At 44.1% G+C, this 12,316-nt stretch overlaps 2 protein-coding genes across 4 annotated transcripts; one reads left to right on the forward strand and one right to left on the reverse strand.

The window, feature by feature from the left end:
- Positions 1 to 316: 316 nt before the first annotated feature.
- On the reverse strand, positions 317 to 2,583 carry LOC111846504 (electron transfer flavoprotein regulatory factor 1). The gene is made up of 3 exons (XM_023816721.2): positions 2,484 to 2,583; positions 883 to 955; positions 317 to 574 (listed from the first exon to the last, which is right to left on the reverse strand). Exons 2-3 carry the CDS (start codon positions 925 to 927, stop codon positions 362 to 364), a joined length of 258 nt encoding a protein of 85 aa, XP_023672489.1. The 5' UTR covers positions 928 to 955; positions 2,484 to 2,583; the 3' UTR covers positions 317 to 361.
- Positions 2,584 to 2,655: 72 nt separating this feature from the next.
- On the forward strand, positions 2,656 to 12,309 carry dnai7 (dynein axonemal intermediate chain 7). 3 transcript variants are annotated; one of them, XM_023816713.2, is made up of 15 exons: positions 2,656 to 3,150; positions 3,866 to 3,953; positions 4,038 to 4,129; positions 4,797 to 4,901; positions 5,026 to 5,163; positions 5,764 to 5,910; positions 6,887 to 6,990; positions 7,424 to 7,700; positions 8,206 to 8,326; positions 8,524 to 8,684; positions 9,081 to 9,264; positions 9,360 to 9,574; positions 9,654 to 9,812; positions 10,819 to 10,932; positions 11,332 to 12,309. In XM_023816713.2, the coding sequence occupies exons 1-15, from the start codon at positions 3,148 to 3,150 to the stop codon at positions 11,605 to 11,607; spliced, it is 2,184 nt and encodes a 727-aa protein (XP_023672481.2). In that variant the 5' UTR covers positions 2,656 to 3,147; the 3' UTR covers positions 11,608 to 12,309. The 3 variants fall into 3 exon arrangements, with proteins under 3 accessions (XP_023672481.2, XP_023672482.2, XP_023672483.2); XM_023816714.2 differs by lacking the exons at positions 10,819 to 10,932; positions 11,332 to 12,309 and adding an exon at positions 9,934 to 10,689; XM_023816715.2 differs by lacking the exons at positions 9,081 to 9,264; positions 9,360 to 9,574; positions 9,654 to 9,812.
- Positions 12,310 to 12,316: the final 7 nt, after the last annotated feature.

The raw sequence follows: 12,316 nt of genomic DNA on the forward strand, positions 1-12,316 counted from the left end.
CCTCTAATTAGTAATCTAATTAGGGAGTTGCAGCGAAAACCCGCATACACACCGGCCCTTTGCGGATAAGATTGGACACCCCTGCTTTACATTGTACAACTTGGGGGGGGGAAACTTGGGAGAGTTTTTGTTTTAAACACTTCATACAATATGAATACTTTCCAGTAGCTAAACCCTTGTGTATACATGGACGTACTTCAACTTCTCAAGTGCAACAACGCAGACAGCCTTGACCTGGCAAGCATGAGGCAATCAAATGGCGACATTGCGGGTCTTCAGTTTGACGAATGCTTTCAAATGAAAGTGAAGTAGATGGTTACAATTACACATCTGTTAGCCTTGCGTTCTTTATTCTGCACCTTCACTTCTCAGAGTCGTAGTAGCGCTTCTTCATGGCTCTGTACTTCCTAAGGAAATATAAAGCCTCCAACTCTTTCATCACAAACTCCCCTCGTGCAATCAGTTGCTTTATCTTTTCTGGGTCTGTCACATCCTTATTTTTCATGAACGCAGCCTTCAGCCGTTCTCTGAAGTAGTCGTTGCCTTTGGGATAATCCCGTCCCACATACAGCAGCTTTAAAAGAGGGAAACACTGTCAGTCTGAACAGAACCTGCATGTAAAAATTATCAAAATTAAAGAATGCCTTATGTTATGAATTATATTTCCTATAATTAAGACATGTAACTCCTGTACATGTGGTTGATAAGTAATTGGAAGATAGACGGATAATTAGTAAAATTTAAGCTAAACAGTATATTCTCCTAAGAGTCACTATAAATTCAACTTAAAAAAATCCCATGCCTCTTGTTCCAGGAAGACTTAAAATGTCACTATAGACGAGAGCAAGTTAGTGATAATGCAAAAGAGTCATTCGGACTCACATTTTTGTACAGTTTGACCACAGCACTCTTCAGAGGGTTGGCCATTTTTGCCTTGTAGACTTGGAATTAGGGGCTGTTGGAAAGAGCAACGACATGTTATTTCTGCTGGGTGTAGTTTATGGAGTACGTAAGAGCTAAGGGCCCCCACCCGCAGCCACGAGACAGGCCCCTCCAACAATCAAAGTGCCATCAGCCCATTTTGTAGATGTAGCCTGTGTGATACGTGTGGTCCAATGTGCAACGTCTATGTTATTGATCATATCCACCACATGAAAATTGATTTATGATTCTATGGAGGACAAAACAAAACTTAATAAATAAATCTTGGGTATAAGTAAATAATTTTTGGTAGAAATAAACAACTAAATCTATGTCGAATGAATAAAAGAATATATATGTAGACTAAATACACTGATGTGTTGGCGAATGTGGGGATTTTTTTTAATTCACGCCAAAGACTTATTTGCAGATTGATTAATGAATTAATTTCCAGATTTGTGTATTTGCAGACTTATTTATGGATTTCTTCATCTGGTAAGTTCCAAAAAAGTCCTATTATTTTTATTTTGATTTGAAATCCAGTTTAGTTTTACTTCTCAGTGTTTTTTAGTTTTTATTTTAAAGATGTAAATCTATTTAGTCTGTGTGTATATACAGACACGAACCAGAATAATGTTTACAACTGAAACAAATGTCTCGGTTCTGGAGCTCTGTTTTAAACATGACGATTTTGCGCTTGTTCAAAGGATCTGTTACGAACTGGTGCTGAGGGGTGCTCCAAGAAGCAAGATTTCTTAGTTAACTGGGTTAAGTCATGATTATCCAAGAAGAGTTTAGTCAAGGAGCAGTCCTGCTGGACAATAATGACTTGTATCTAGAACCCAGCTAACCGAGAAGTCCTGGGGGTGTTCCACGAAATAGACTTTCTCATTTAGCTATATATGTGTCTGTATACATACAGTTCGTAAGTATCCTAAGCATGTTTCATTAATGCTTACTATAAGTATGAGCACTGCACTGGGAACATGGGACAGATGCTTTGAACAAGCGCAAAATCGTCATGTATAAAACAGAGCTCCAAAACTGAGACGACATTTGTTTCAATTGTAAAAATTTATCTGGTTTCAGAAAACTTAAACAGGTTAACTTTGTGTTATAGATCAATGTGATAGAAAACTGAACAGCCAGTTATTCCTTTGAAGAGGAAAACAACATTTCACAAGGGTAATGTTCAGACAGTATATCCGCAGAAAATGACAGAACAGCCATTTAAATCAGGGGTTATGTGCAGCCAAATGATTTATTCACGAACGACCACACTTAAACGCCCTGATTCAAGTACGATCAGCCATATCAGAACGGTCATCCACGTTACGTAGCTTAAGATGATAACAGATTTAATCATATTTTGATTTAGATTGCAGTGATGGTTTTCACATATAAACAGCCATCACATACGCAAAGCATAGCCAAGACACGTTACCTTATTTTTCGTTTTGCGTACAGTTCAGACTAAATGGATTTTAGTTCATTAACAAGTAACCACCGCTTATGCTATACTACTATCATTTGAAAAACATGACCTGTTTACAATATTGTACCTTCATACACTCGTCCTTCGGTCATGAGTGACTTTCTTCCATAGCGCTGTGATACTACGCACTATGCTGACGTAATTTGACGTGGGACGCAAAGCGCGCAAGTGAGCCCAAGTGCGCGAGGATTTCTTGAAACCAATGGAGCGCACTTGCTATCTGAAGAGGTAAACAAGAGACACGCTACAACTATGCTGCCATTTAAGTTTGGGGTTGTCCTTCAGTCTAGCCAGGGCATTTTTAAACATTCGTTATACAACTCTGGCCACTTTAAGCTCCTTTGGAGGCATGCAACCGGCAGACTTTTTGGTGTTCGACGTAAACATTAGTCGTCACTGATGCGGTGCATTGTGCTCTAAATAGTCCTAGGCCACTTCTATGAAGTATTTGTCAAAGTGTGGATAAAGTGTCCACCAAGCTCACTGCATTTAGCTTATTTGAAGAACGGGACACCCTTGAATACTTGCCATAGGCGCATGGACGTGCACGTCAAGTATAGTAGTGTGGACCAAGTCAGAAAAATGGGACAGAGCCATAAAACGTAAATATATTTTAAGTGTCGTAAAGTAACGACGCTTGTAGGAAACCAGTTTTGCCAGCTGCTCGTTGTTTGTAGTTTCCACAGTAACAGGGACGCTAACACTGGATATCGTTTTATGAGTTTTACAAAATGGTGAGTACATAACTGATTTTGTAAAACTATACTAAATGAGGACCTGACTGGTCTTTACAGCTGAGCTGTACATAATAATTAAATTATTTTCTGTTGTAAAATAGTTACGTGATATATTATTATAGCCTAACAAATGGCCATGAAAGAAATAACCTCGACTATTAGACGTTAATGAATGTTTGGTAATTTGTGCACATGCTTCCTTCTTACTAACTCTCTTAACACTCACAAGAGTTTTGTTGTCATTGTTAACCCCTTTTTTACTTAGTTAATTCAATTCAAGGGGATTTTAGTGTAGGACCTTCTACTCCCTAAGTTAATTCTGTCTTCTGGTCTGCAAGTTTTTTCCCTAGGCATAATCTTGAAACAACAAATAAAACACTGCAAGACAGACAAAAGATAATTTAGCATATTATTGTAAGATATATGTAATAATATATCGACCTATCATGTATTTCATCTACCAGAAGAGACATAAATGAGCAAAAGTGAAAGAGATTAGTCTCAATTTATACTTGAAGGGAGTTTACTTTTAGGTAAGAAATTCTAACAAAATTATTATTATTACAAAATTACTATTACAAAATTCCACTTTATTCCAGAGTCAAACTAGTGCATGTGTTGGTGTGAGGACAATGGATTATCACTGAGCTTTAAACTAGTTGGGATTGTTATTCAAAATACCATTAATGCCCCATTTTTTATTTGTTTTCAGTCAGCCAACAAGAAACGAGACAAACTCAGCAAAGTTGAAAAGAAGAAGTTACAGAAGGAGGAGGACGAGCAGAGACAGAGGGAGGAGGGTAGCGTTAGCCGAAAACCGCGTTTGCATTCTGACTGTGACGATGATTCCTGTCCCTTGATCATCGTGTGCTTTTTTTTTTCAGAGGCGGCCCGACTGCTGGCAGAGCAGCAAGAGTTAAAGAGACAGGAAGAGGAGCGCAAGGAGCAGGAGGAACATCAGAGACTCGAACTGAAGGTCTGCTTGGGACGTTGGACATAGAGAGCCTCACGGGGATGATGTCAATCCCATATGTCACTGCGGACATCTTAACCGTCCCCACCCTATCCTCGTGTGAACCAAAACTGTCCCCACCTCGTCCCCAAATGTACCAAAACCCCATGTTCACCAACACATCAGCAGTATGTAAAATTAACCATGTCCATCTTTTTATTAAATCACTCACTTGACACTGCCCCCAGGTGGTGTCAGGGTGAGAAAAAAAAATTAATTAATATAATTAATGTAGCAATATAAGAATATGCATATATGAAGAATTTTTATCAATATTAGCGTGGTATTACTATGCATTTTATTATCATAAAATAACTTAAAGGTCATCTCCATTCCCGCTGTTCCACCGGAATATTGTACTTTTTCCCATTCCCGTGGATTTCCGCAGATATTTGCGGTATTGCCGCTTTCCCTATTCTTGTGCAGCTGTCTAGTTCAACAGCTCACCGTGCTTTTATACAGGACAAATCAGTTTACAATGGAATGTCATTTTTCGAATGTATGAGCTGAAAAAAGTCTGCAAAATATTAGCAGTTCTAATCGTAAATTAAAGAAGCTTCATATCAGACTTTTATTGAAATGTAATCAGTAACTGCCAGCAGGTAGATGAAAGTTGTGATCTTCTGAATAGGACCGAGAGCGCAGAGAGGATGAGCTGAGCGAATTGCGACACCTGCTGGATGAAATGCAGAACGCAGTGGCACGATGGAAAGACGAGGCCAGCGCAAAAACGAAGGTAGGCCAGAAGCTGTGCCTGCTCACCTGCTGATGTGAATCCTGCCAAATGAAAATGAGTAAAAACAAACTACAGTTGCACATATCGCAACGACTGTTTGATGCGACTCTGCCCTATCCCTCAGTGGGAGCGCTACATGCGGTGTGATGGTACTCCGGACCCGTCGATACCGCAGGAGATCAACAGTTTCATCAGCCTCTGGCGCGAGGATACAGAGGTCCAGATTGGCCCTGTGCTGGAGAACTGCTCCCTGGCTCAGCGGGTCAGTACCCTTAACACATGATAAAGGTTTTCCCTCTGAGGATTGATAAAGTAATCTGGAATGAATGAATGAATCAATCAGTCAATCAGGCAATCAATCACGATTATCTATCTATCTATCTATCTATCTATCTATCTATCTATCTATCTATCTATCTATCTATCTATCGCCTTAATTGCTGATAAAGGCAATTCACATAGTTACTCTGGAGTGTAAATGATTTCCCTTTGGGGTGTTTTATCTCTTAACATGTTTTTTTATTATTATTATTTTTATCTATTTATTTTGATGGTATGAATTGTGCAGCACTTTGGTGAACATGAAGTGTTCTTGAAATGTGCTTTATAAATAAAATTTACTTACAATCTAATCTCATCTAATCCAATCTAAAGATAGTTTGAGTTGAAAACTAAATGAAGTATTGGATCAAAAGAGGCTTAGAAATCCCCGGGGGCATTGCAGTGAGCTGTCAGTCACTGCGTGTTTTGACTCCATTCTCTGTGTGATTATCTCTCATTGGGTTTTTCCAGACAATCTGACAGCACACCCATTACCACCACTACCACCTCATGATCCTCCCCCCCCCAATTTTCTTCCCAGCTGATTGAGGAGCTGGAGGACCTGCTGAGTGACACACCTCAGACTGCGGGGAGCAGCAGCGACACACACAGGCACCAGGAGACAATTCTGTCCCTGCAAGAACTCATCCACTCCAAGCGCAACCAGGCCACAGAGGAGATCCTGAAGGTGAGGCCCGGGAGAGGAAGCGGATGGAGCAGCTCCAGTTCCCTGGGGAAAAGGGAAAACGTCACCCTCCCTGGAAAACGCGAGGCAGCTTTAGCTTTATATATTATATGTAGTGGAGTGGTGGCTCATACGGGGGGGATGTGGGGGGTCAGAGGACCAGGGTTGGGGCCATTCCAGAATTCATTCCTCAGTTCCAATCCAAATCAGGAAAGTGAACTGGAGCTGGAATCTAAATCTCCCTTAAATTCGAATTCAGTTCCAATTCTGTTCCCCGTAGTTTCTTATTTTTCCCCAATCCCTCGAGGTCCATTTCCTGATTTGGACTGGAATTGATGAATGCATTGTGGAATGGCCCAGCCCTGCAGAGGGCAGCTGCGGTTCAGCTCAAAAATTGTTACACATAACAGGCTGATGGCGATTGTTGAAGAGTGGACTGGGGCTCCACTCAAAACATTCAGGGATTAAACCCTGTAAGTCCACACCTGGTGCCTCCCATGTTCCCCCAGCTGGGGGTTCGAGCTCCATCTCTGTTTTATGTTCTCTCTGTCATGTGGCTTTCCGTCCGCAGTCCAGATTTCCCTCAACGTGTTGGGGTATCAGTGTGTGTGCGCCCCTGTATTGGACTGTCATCCCATGCAGGGTGACCTCAGCTGTGTGCACTGTGCTGGCTGGGACAGGCTCAAGTCCCTCATGACCTTGACTAGGATAAGCAGTTGAAAGATGAATGGATGGATATGAATTTGATTCATTAGTTTGCATGGCTATAAACAGGTTAATTTAGAAAACTTGTGTTTTTTTTTTTTATACTTTTTGTCATATTCAAGTGTGTGAATCTTGTGAGTGAAGTATGTGTTTGACAGAAGATGGTATAGCCATATATTTACTGGAAATAGTGTAAACATATGAGAAATACATGGCAAGCCGTGTTTCAATAATGGTGCAAACCATTGCTTGGTGTTGGCTTCTCTGTGTGCAGTGGTCAAGGGCAAACATGGACATTGAGACCGGAAACATGCAGACGGTCATTCAGGATGCAGACGCCACCCTGTGTCTTTGGGCTAACCTCAACAAGAACCCAAGGTAACCCCCCCCCACCCCCAACAGCACTGACAGAAAGGTGCACAGCATGCCTCAGTCATGAAATTATTAAAGACGAGGCAATGATCAGCCTAGCTGATTTTTCAGAGATGCAGGGAAAGAAATTATGTACTGTTAAAAAGATTTCACACTAGCTCTTGTGCATTTCTAAGGTGCACATTAAACAAAAAACAGGCAGTGAGGAAGGTGAAATGTGTGCATCATGAGGTTTGCCTTCCCTGCCATTGGAAGATGCTTTTAAAAAACACGATTAAAATTTTTTTTTTACAGAAAAAGGTGGTATCCATTTGAAATGCAGATACTGGTAATAAAAACTAGTCAAACCTTCTGAATGTCTACAAAGTATTGGACTGTTTTTTTCCACGTCTGCTGTAAAGCTCATCAGTTCTCCATGGCATTCATATTTTTCAATTAGGTTTAAAGGATACCATTTTCACGAGGCAGGCTTCGGGTTCGAGTTGCCCAAGCAATTGGCCGTGAGCGACGTGGCCGTGCGGATCCTGCATACACGATTTGACCACCTGTCATGCCTGAGCGCTGGGGCGCATCGCATTAGCCAGGGCTCCATCAAGTCAGAGGAGTCTCATCCCTCAACAGGAGAAGTGGGGGATGAAGACACAGAACAGCAGGGAAACGCAGAGGAGAGCCTAGACCACAAGGATGAAGACTCTGTCAGATCTGAGACCAGGAAGGTGAGGTGCACTGGGCATGTGCACACTGGGAGTAGGTGATTGGCTGATTGGTGACCTAGGGTGTTTCTCAATACCAAGAATGCAAAGATCGTACATGCGCTCTTGGTAAAATCCGACTTGCTGACTTGCCTTCCAAGAATGAACTTGGGCCACAATGAATCAAGGGATTGGTCTTGTTCAGCGAGGATGCAACCGATGTATCCTTGATATTTGGGGCAGAGCAAGACCAACATCCAAGGATTTTTACCATCCTCTGTATTTCTGTTCTTGAATGTTGGAACTGGTCTTCGGCGATGGAAGTTGATGCAAAATGGATACATGACAACACAAGTACGGTCAAGTATTCATAATGAGAAACACCCTTAATCATTGATGAATAATGAAGGGAGTGTTGGCCAACCAATGTGGTCAACTGCTATTGAAATGAACAATAGTCTTGTTCAGAATCAGGTCGCCATTGTTGCGTTTTGGCATGAACTGAATTAGGTTTGCATCTGTGTGGTAGAGCTTTGCAAGTGTGGCCTCTGAGAAGGAGGAAAAGAATGCAAGACATGATAAGGAGCCGGAGGAGCAGCGTTGGGGGGAGGGCAGGAGAGACAGTCTGCAGGAGGATACTGCGATTGCAGGTAGGCGGAGAACCCCTGTGACATCTTGGATTTTTGGTCTCTAGGTTCTTTGGTTTCCACTTGGGCATTCCTTATGGTGGCTGTTCTGTGATACAAAAACACTCCCAACTGAAATGGTATCACTATAAGTCATATAAATCACTATAAATCATGCCCAAAAGTTCATCCCTGAGCGCCAGCATTGTATTTGGTGGCAGGTGAAAGAGATTCCTATTCCCCCCCGGAGGCTCCGGTGACGCTGGTGGAGACCGAGGTGGTCGACTTGCATCAGTACACGCCCCTGGGCGGGGTCTTCTACTTCGATGCATTCCGGATACCACCCCAGTCCCAGCTGGTCAATGGCTGGGATATGAGAGAGGTAAGTAGGTGATGGAGGATTTCCCCTTCAAGCATTACCAAGAGGAACATCCTTTGCCCTCACCAGTAAGGTACAGCAGAACAACCATCACGAAGCCTGCAATACCTTTTCTGACCACCAAATGGTGAGAGTGAACTGATCAGAGATGGGTCCATAAGAGAAGAAGGAACCGTATCTATATGTATAATTTATTGTTTTCGTGTGTATATATATATATTTATTTTTTTTTATTTCGTACCTAGTGAGGTGCAAACTACATTCCATTGGCTCTGTACATGTACTCAGCACAATGGCAATATTGTTTAATCTAATTTAATCCTATCTAAAAAAAAAAAGAGAAAAGAATGGGATCAAGTGACCAGAAATGACTGTTTCTCATCCCACTACACCGACCAGCTTTCAGATACGGGCCTGCAGAGATTCCCTTACCCTGTGGACGAATCACAGCTGCACAGTTCCGCATCTAGACCGCTGGATGAGGGGGGTGCTTTAGTCTCCCCGCCTGTAGGGGTCACAGTCACCGTCCCGATCTCTGTAGTGTTCCTGCAGGACCCCCAGGTTGCCCGCTGGGACGCTGTAGGTGAGCCTTACTCTGCTTGTAAACACTGAAGGCACCCAGGTTCTGATTTTTGGGGTAGATATGAATATCTGTGCCGCCCTGCCAAACTCCTACAGCTTGCCAGTGGACAAGAGAGAGCATCGGCATCATCACGTATGACGCGTCCTTGAAGAAGATCTCCTTCCAGATGGACTCGTTCTACCCATTTGCTCTCCTGCAGGACATGCACATCAACATGCCATTCCAGAGCTGGGAGCTGCGACCGCTGGGCCTGAACGCTGCGGTTCTGGTGGTCACAGCTGCGGTCACTGAGGTCCACTTCACGGTCAAGGCAAGCAATCAGCCCTTCACACGTTCCTTTGTCTTCGGTGGGACGACACAGAGCCTGTAATGACTTTGGGGCCCAGCAGGGGCACCGCTGCATGCTGAGCTCAGCCACGGAGTACGAGCTGCCGCACGTGCTGGGGAGGTGGATGAGCCCATCAGCGCTGCAGAAGGCCATGAGGAGAGCGGGGGTCAATGTTTTTGTGAGCGAGCACTCGGGGAAGTACGTCAGCATCAACGCAAAGGTGGGAGTCGCTGAGGAATGTCACAAAACACAGATGGGGGGAGGGGCACAGTGTGGCTCAGCAGGTTGGAACTCTGTGACTGTGATGGGAAGGTTGCCAGTTCAAATCCTGGTTCTGGCAGATACAGTTGAGCAAGGCCCTTAATCCCCAGTTCCTGCTGAGGCTCTGCATGCCAGCTGGCCCTTACCTGTGTATCTGTCTCGGAGAGCAAGATGGGGTAGGCAAGAAGACAATTTTATCATGGGGATCAGTAAAGTATCACTCCCCTATTCTATTGATTTATGCAGGTCTGGAGACCTTCCTGTCTCCACTGCAACACATTATGTTTAAATTGTAATTATCTGAATGAATTAGCAGAAAGCTCTTAAAGAGAATGATGGCCTGCATGTCTCCCAGTACCACAGTAGACAGGAAGGCCTGAGAGGAGGTCTCCATTATTCACAGAATGAATGATGTATTTATATAGCACTTTATAGAAGCCATTCTGCTCACCACGCAGTAGCTAAGGTGGTGAAGGGGCAGGACTGAATTCACCAGTTAGATATAGGGGATGATTTAGGAGGCCGGATTTGTTAGGGCCAGAGTGGGCAGTTTTAGCCTGGATCTCAGGGTACCACCCCTAGCCTTCTGAAAGATGCCCAGGGATCTTTTATGACCTCAGAGAGTCTGGATCTCGGTTTTATGTCTCATCCGAAGGACGGCACCGTTTTTACAGTACAGTGTCCCCATCACTGCACTGGGATCCACACTGACCACAGGATGGGCTCCCCTGTCGGCCACAGTGTCCCCATCACTGCACTGAAGCATTGGGATCCACACTGACCACAGGATGGGCTTCCCTGTTGGTCACACCAACACCTCTTCCAGCATCAACCAATCTTTCCTAGTTGGTCTCCCAACTAGGTACTGGCCAGGGCCAAACCTGCTTAGCTTCAGGTGGACCTAGACTGAACTGCTGGTGGTATGACTGCTGACACAACTCATCGTACTCCTCCTGTGTACACAGGAGCCGCTGATCGAGCAGGCAGCCTACGAGCAGATGGCGCTGCTCTCCTGCGCCGTGGCCTTCAGCTGGAGCCGCTGGAACTCGCACTGCGGGCGGGAGCAGCTGGTGGTGCAGGTCGGCACGGAAACGGGGAGAAGAGTCCTCTGCAGAAGAGCGACCCGAGTGTCCTAAACGGGAAGCAGCAAGCTGCTTGCTGGAGTTAACGTGTTTCGCAACAAGGGTTACCCCCCGCAGAAATGGCCGGGGTAGTCAGCACCAGGGGCATAGTTCGATATTGGTGGGGGGCATAACTTAAATACAATGGTCTATTTATTGGGGGGATGAATGCAGCCAAATTAACTATTGGGGATGACACATCTCCCTGTCCTCCACATCCCTCTGGTTCCCACGCCCCTGTATACACAGATTACACCTTTGTTGCTTTGCCATTAATGGAATGTAAAAATGCAGGTTTTGAAATACTTTCCCATATTTGTAAATGGAACCATTGTTTCACATCCTGTACCCCCCCAGGCTTGTGAGCATCTGGAGGCGGGGCCTGTGCCAGAGAAGGCCTGGTCCCTGTACCTGCTTAATGCGGAGAGGACCTGGCGGCTGCGTATGAGGGAGCAGAGTGAGAGCTTCTCGACAGCCCTGGACGGGGGCAGCGAGTTCCATGCCACCTTCCTGCACATGCTGCGTGACTGCATGGGGGCACCCGGGCATGGCCGCGTGCGAGACGCTGACCCCTTCTTTGTGGACTGTGTGCTCCAGCTGCTGATGGCCACACGGGTGCTCAGCTACTGCTGACTGCTGCCCACCCCCCCCAAAAAAACATGGCTCACTATCTGTAAAGACCAAAATCTCAAAAGACCCCAAACTGTTATACAAAGACATCTTAGATCAGTGCTGCCTTGTGAAAGGCAGTACAAGGTAACTACACTGACAACATTGTTAAATAAAACAAAAATATATAACAACTTAAAATTAAGAATTTTTGTGGAATATGAAATCGAAAACCTAATGTCTAATGTTTTGGCTGTTCTCAAAAGTTCCAACTTCATTCTAACAGTCATTTTTATTTAGCAGTGGACATGAAACTCACACAGATTGCAAATGTTTTGAGGGACCACCTGCACATGTAGGCAGGTAAACGATAGTGTACTTATTCAAAACCAAACATAGCTGATCAAAGATTTTGTCACTTGATAAAACAGCCTAATGAACCAAATTTCAGACAACTTAGTTTTGGTAAAATATGTAAAGGAATTTGGCCTTTATGGCAAGAGCGGTTCTTAAGGTTTTGGACCAAGTATCAAAGTACCAGACAAACCAAAGCAGGGAAGTATCACAATGGTGGAGCAAAAAAAATAAAAAAATAATCACAGTAAAGAATTACCACATTCTTCTGGTGTACCACCAGGGGGTGCTCCACGTACCACAGATGAAACGTCCCACAGTCTGAGAACCACCGACTTCACCATTCACCCTTTGAAAGCACTGACCCCATTTCCCTGAC

The sequence above is a fragment of the Paramormyrops kingsleyae genome, chromosome 1 (assembly GCF_048594095.1).
Source record: "Paramormyrops kingsleyae isolate MSU_618 chromosome 1, PKINGS_0.4, whole genome shotgun sequence".
NCBI lineage: Eukaryota > Metazoa > Chordata > Actinopteri > Osteoglossiformes > Mormyridae > Paramormyrops > Paramormyrops kingsleyae.

Excerpts from the sequence above, each read along its gene's own strand:
- dnai7 (XM_023816713.2), top strand. Across the intron at positions 4,130-4,796 it reads ATCAGAGACTCGAACTGAAG|GACCGAGAGCGCAGAGAGGA; the intron begins GTCTGCTTGGGA and ends TCTTCTGAATAG. Across the intron at positions 8,685-9,080 it reads ATGGCTGGGATATGAGAGAG|CTTTCAGATACGGGCCTGCA; the intron begins GTAAGTAGGTGA and ends TACACCGACCAG.
- LOC111846504 (XM_023816721.2), bottom strand. The coding sequence starts at position 927 with ATGGCCAACCCTCTGAAGAGTGCTGTGGTCAAACTGTACAAAAAT. Across the intron at positions 575-882 it reads TGGTCAAACTGTACAAAAAT|CTGCTGTATGTGGGACGGGA; the intron begins GTGAGTCCGAAT and ends CCTCTTTTAAAG.